The 6,151-nt window shown below is 41.8% G+C and overlaps 1 protein-coding gene across 6 annotated transcripts in view; it reads right to left on the bottom strand.

The window, feature by feature from the left end:
* Nucleotides 1-360: 360 nt before the first annotated feature.
* The window catches only part of FLT1 (fms related receptor tyrosine kinase 1), a 178,791-nt gene continuing 173,000 nt past the window's right edge, over nucleotides 361-6,151 (bottom strand). For 5 of the 6 annotated variants that reach the window (XM_077868262.1, XM_077868260.1, XM_077868265.1 and 2 more), the window contains one exon: nucleotides 361-3,413. In XM_077868262.1, the coding sequence (XP_077724388.1) occupies nucleotides 3,215-3,413 (199 nt within the window). In that variant the 3' untranslated portion in view covers nucleotides 361-3,214. The remainder of the gene's footprint in view (nucleotides 3,414-6,151) is intronic. The other variant, XM_077868261.1, reaches the window with a different exon arrangement.

Genomic DNA, 6,151 nt, shown 5'->3' with positions numbered 1-6,151 from the left:
AGGTAATAGTTTCTTAGCTGAATATTAGTGTTTGGGAAAACTTGCCTCTTTTTTTAATCACTTGCACTTGCACTCGGTCTGTACATTTTGCCTGTGATTGTGTTCATTTTAGTGTTTCATTTTCTGGGTGATGTGCCTTGTGTGATTTTGGTTTTCATTTACCGATGGTTGAGAGCAACCATCTTGTGGCCCTAAAAGACAGCTCTTTGCCCCTCTTTTCAGAGTCCTTGCTTGATTCTTCTTGTGCTGTGTTTCATAATTGGTATTTAATGAGATCCCCCAGAATACCAGTCCTCCACCCTCAAGGAAACCTGTGACCCCCTTTATTCCTGTATAAGCAAATTGGAGAAAATATGTAGATGTTTTTAGAAGTTAATTTTATTATATGAAGATAGCATACAAAATACATTCATAGTGACTAGAGATGTAGGACAAAATTAAGTCTTACTTAATATCTGCAGCATATATTCTTGGTATGTATAAAAGTAATTTTTTAAATTTCCAGTTTCCTTAAATAGTTACGCACAAAACACACACACGTATATACACATACACTGTCAGTCAAAGATGCGCTCTTCCTTTCACCCACTAAAAGGGGCTGGCAAGTATCTGTTTCATGTTTGACATTCTTACAGGCTGGGAAACAAGGCACGGTTAGGAGATCTACATACCATTTTTCAGGATTTGGACACATTTCTTCCATGGGCTAAAACTAAGGTCTACGCATCGTTTCTTAGACTAACTGGATACAGACTTGCATGAGGTTTCAGTCCCATTCCACCCACACTGTTACACATACAGGTTCTCCCAAATCCTGAAAGGAAATGCTGCCTTGCTTGTTAGTGCCAACTATTTGTATCACAAGTGACAAATGGTTCTAATAATATCAGTTAATTAGTGTTTTAATTTTCAGTGCTTTTTAATGTCCAGTGCTGGTTAATGAACCATTCTGGCAAGCATGTCACAAAGATTCATTATTGCAAGCTTCCATTCTTTTTTCTGTGCTAAGACTCTAGATGGGACCGTTTTTGACTGATGGGCTCAACCTGAGTCTTTGAAGCAGCCAAATTAACATAGTTCTAATACATTTTGGGGCGGGGGGAGACAGTATTACTGAGGTCCCTGAATAATTAAGAATTAGATTATTGAAATTGAGATACTGTATGTAGAGTTAAGGTGTTCATTTTCACTAATTGCTGGATCTTTTTCTGATTTGGAAAAAACAAAATAACTAATTAAAGTCTTTTTAAATTGTCCCTGTTGAACCTCCTCTGGTTACCTGACTGATACTGTTGCCAGCTATCACAGGTGCTTTTGTGCATGCAAGGAAGAAGAACAAAGCTCATCCCCTCTTCTAGCCCCTGGCCTGATTTTGTTTGCGCTGGGCTCTTGGTGGGGAGGCCTGCCTCACTTCTCTGCTGGCCAGAGGCTTCTCCAGCAGAGCCACCACTGGAGCATCCGGTACCTCACTTGGGGTGTTGCTTACTGTCCCATCTTTTTATACTAAGAATCTTGAACCAAGAATGTGATACACAGAGTAGGAAGCAAAGATTCTTCTATTATATTTCAAGTTCTAGAGATAAGTTACTTGCATAAAGGGAAGTGTACTCTTCTCTATAACCAGAAGCAGCAATTCACTGTTGCCTGTCCAGCCTTGACTGGCTTTAGAAGGTGCATACATCCTAAACACATAGCATCAAACAGAGCCAATTGAGAGATCCAGGGTCTTTAAACCCTGAAGAGTAGGCACCCTTTTGTACCCTGTCTCCCTATTTCCATCATTCTCAGACCCAAGACAAGGTCCAAAGTAGATGAAAAGAGGCTTTTCTCCTATTGATGGCTCATTAACTAATATCCTGAGTCCCAATTCTGAAAGTATCTTGCATAAATTACATATCACCTTTTTTTCTCAAGGAGCATAAAGTGCTTAATAAACATTGGTTAATGCTCTTCCCCATCTTTCCAGTGGACTAGGGTGAGATAGTAGAATCCCCATTAAAAAGGAAACATGATTGACTTCCTGTCCTTTGGGTCCCAACTGTTTCAGTGAGTTGGTTTGGTTGGTATCGAGATGGGGTTTTCACTCTGTTCATCCTGTTTTTGCTCCATCTATTCTGGTTTTGGTATAGAGGAAACCCTCCACAAGACTCATTTTCATCCTCCTCAGCTTCCTTTTATAACTATATAAAACAGGTTAATGTAAAAAAATTGAAGTGTCTTGGTTATACATTTTAAGACTCAAAATAGAATCTGACAATATTTTTGGAAATGTGGCTTAAAGCCCGACAAGTAACCCTAACAAACCAAACTCATTCCAATTAGGTTGCTCTGAGCAGTCAGCTAAGTGTGAGGCCATCATGCCATGGAGCCAACTTAGCTCAGGGTGAGTTTGCAGTGTGTCTTGCTAGAGGGGCCTGCAGTCTCAGCTCAGATTTGAGCACGAAGCTCCATGCTAGAAATTTCAAAATGTGCCATAAATGGGAATGGGCATAGGTCCAATCCCATAGCTAACATTTTACAATTTGTTTCATAGTTCCAAAAAAAATGTGTTTGTCCTTTTATTGCCTGCTGGAGTCCGGAAATGTCCCCTCATCCTTCTGTCCTGTCTGCTCCCTGGCTGGGTTCTCCATGTGGACCAGGTTTGGTCAGGGTTTGGAAGCCACAGCAGTGTCATGGCTGACAGCCCTCTCCTACTCCCTTCCCATATGGGACAGCACAAAAATTCTTTGTCCTGTTTGATCTCTTCTTTCTTTCTCCCTTCTTTCCTTCTCCTCTTTGCCATCACATCTGCTAGAGGACCCCAGAGACATCATGTAGCTTAGGACTCGTCTCCTGGTTCCAGGGTGCCGGTGGCTGACCCTGTGGAATCCATACTGCATTGCATGATCAATGCACCTCCTGAATCGTCAAATGCCCTGTGGTCTCGGGGTAGGAGCAGGTAAGTCATTGGGCTTAGAAAGGGTTTCTCTAACACACTGAATAATGTGAAGATTTACTAGTGGTGTTTTTCACTTGTCACTATTACTCTATCTGGGGTTACATTCTTGTTAGTCAAAAAGAAAAAAAAAAAAGCACTATTAAAAATCATAAAAGTCAGCTTGCTCCTGTGGAAAGGTAAAGGTGTAAATTTATATATGTGTCATACTGGCAAAAGCTAGTTTTCAGGGAGCATAAATACTTGTGTGGTTCTAGAAATAAGGCGACGTGTCAAACTTTAGACAGGCGGGGTGGAGTATAAGACCACCGAGTTGTAGTCTGGGGGAGGCGAGCAGCACGAAATCTTCTTTTCCAGCTCTGAGTTGTCATATGTAAATCTGCGCCTGCCTCTGTTGATGTGCCCACACCTGGAATGGCAGAAAGGCCGTGTGAGGTCAGAAAGCCCCGACTCCTTACTTTTACTGGTTACTCGCAAGCTAAAGAAAGAAAAGAAAAAAAAAATATACAAAATTGATGAAAACAATTGAAAACAAACACTAACCTCCACTCTTTTCCGTCAGGTCATTTGCTCATAACTGTTCTAGAGTTAACGGCTATTGAATCCCATCTCAACCTCCGATCAGAGTCTCTTTGTTCTAGAGCTGCACACTGCTTCTCTACTACCAGCTTGGTGGAACCAGGCAGACAGATGCCTTCCTCTGGCTGGGGGGTGGATTGTGTGAAGAGAGAACTGCAGATCCATAATCCCAGGTCGAGAATAGCTCCCAGGCCGGTATGGCCCTCCCCTGCACTTGGGCCAGCCAGCTACTGTGGTAGGCTGAACAATGCTCCTGCCTCCAAAATAAATTGATCTCAAATCCCTGGAACCTGTGAAGAGCACTTTGTGTTCTAGAGACTGAATATTACCTCATGTGGCAAGACAGGTGATTAAGCTAAGGATCTTCAGAGGAGGAACTGAGTCTGAGTTACCCAGGTAGGCCTTAAATACAAACACACGCATCCTTATAAGAGATGCAGAGAGAGCATCACAGCCACACGCAGAAGGTAGTGGTTGGAGGTAGAGTAGGGAGACATGGCCACAAGCCAAGGGATGCTGAGAGACGTCAGGGGCCAGAGGAGGGGAGGAATGGATTCTCCTCAGAGCCTCCAGAGGAATCTTGGCCCTGCCAACACCTTGATTTCAGACTTCTGGCCTCTAGAACTGCAAGAGAATACACTTCTCTTGGTTTAAGCCACCAACTTTGTGGTAATGTGTTACAACAGCCTCAAGAAATGAATAGAGCTTCAGGCAAACAGGTTAGTACCATTGTCTCCCTGTCATGTTTGTGTCCTAGAAAATTTAGGTTATGGGATGGTCACTACTAAGCAAGGCTCACAGGAGAAGAAGCTTGCTTCTGGTTCTGTGTGTCTCATACAGCCTGAAACAGATACACAAGAAAGAAAAGCTTCTCTTGTCCGTTTGTATTTGTTTATTAATAGCTGGGATGAGCTGAGTGAAGTAAGTCAGTCGGAGAAGGACAAACATTATATGTTCTCATTCATTTGGGGAATATAAATAATAGTGAAAGGGAATATAAGGGAAGGGAGAAGAAATGTGTGGGAAATATCAGAAAGGGAGACAGAACGTAAAGACTGCTAACTCTGGGAAACGAACTAGGGGTGGTAGAAGGGGAGGAGGGCGGGGGGTGGGAGTGAATGGGTGACGGGCACTGGGGGTTATTCTGTATGTTGGTAAATTGAACACCAATAAAAAATAAATTTAAAAAAATAGCTGGGATGAGAACAAGAAAACCCACACATTAATGTTGTTGTTGAGAACAAGAAAACCCACACATTAATGTGGCCACAATAATGTGCCACCACATTATTTCATTGGGTTCTGGATTAACAACATCAAGCACTTGCTGTATTTTTAATCTCAGAGTAGAGGTTGCAATTATGGTTTTCTTTCACAGAGATCTAGATAAGTATTCCAAAATAGGAAACAAAAGGTTGTCGGTAGCCTTTCTTTCCTAGCTTAGACACTTGTTCTTTGTGAGGGTCCCCTAATCTGCTACCCTACGAGGGGACTCTGCTCTGGTGCCATCACGGTGCTCATGTTAAAAGCAATCAAGTATGAAGATGTTTGCCTGGTAATGTTCTCACCTTTGGATTTACTTGTGGTTGTTAAACTATGGTGTGTCACTTAGAGGTGTTTGGGGCCATCTTTTGACTTGAATCAAGGTCAGCAAACTATAGCCTGTGGGCTGACCACCTGCTTGGTTGTTTTTTGTTGTTGTTTGTTTGGTTTGAAACAGGTTTATTGAAATACAGTTCACCTGTTGAAAGTGTCCAGTTGAATGGAATGGACACATCTGTGCCATTCACAGATGGCACAACCATCAACATAATTGATTTTAGAACATTTTCATCACCCCCCAGAACCAATACCCGTTAGCATAGCTAGCCAGTCACTCTTCCCCACACTTCCCACCACCAGCCCTAGACAACCACTGATCTACTTTGTTTCTATAGATTGGCCTATTCCTGGCATTTAATATAAAGGGAATCATTTATGCTATGTAGTCTGTTGTGACTGGCTTTGTTCACTTAAAAATGTTTTCAATGTTTATCCATATTATAATGTGTCAGAACTTTGTAGTTTTTTATTAGCAAACATTTGTATGGGTAATACTGCATTCTATCTGCTCATCAATCGAAGGACATTTGGCTTGGTTTTACTTTGGGTTATTAATGATGCTGCTATGAACATTTGGGAATAAACTTTGGTGTGAACATAAGTTTTTGTTCTGTTGGGTATGTACTGAGGGAGTAGAATTGCTGGGTCATGGAGTAATGCTATTTAACCTTCTGAAGACCTGCTATTCTGTTTCCCAAAGTGGCTGCACCATCTTACATTGCCACAGCAACACCAAGAGCTTATGATTTCTCCACATCCTCATCAGTATTTTTGGTTCTAGCCATCCTCGTGGGTGTGAAGTGGTGTCTCGTCCTGGTTTTGATATGCATTTCCCTGACGACTAATGACCTTAAATATCATTTCATGTGCTCATTGACCATGGCCAGCTGTTTCTGTAAATAAAGTTTATTGGAACACAGCCACACCTTCTTGTTTATATATTGGTGATGGCTGCTTTTATCCTACAATGGCAAAGTTGGTTCGTTGTTTTCTGTGTGACTCATAAAAAGTCTGCTGACCTCTGATTTAGATGAA

The sequence above is a fragment of the Canis aureus genome, chromosome 24, assembly GCF_053574225.1.
Source record: "Canis aureus isolate CA01 chromosome 24, VMU_Caureus_v.1.0, whole genome shotgun sequence".
Lineage (NCBI taxonomy): Eukaryota > Metazoa > Chordata > Mammalia > Carnivora > Canidae > Canis > Canis aureus.
Note: the sequence above shows the minus strand (reverse complement) of the source record. Positions and strands in the feature narration are given on the sequence as shown.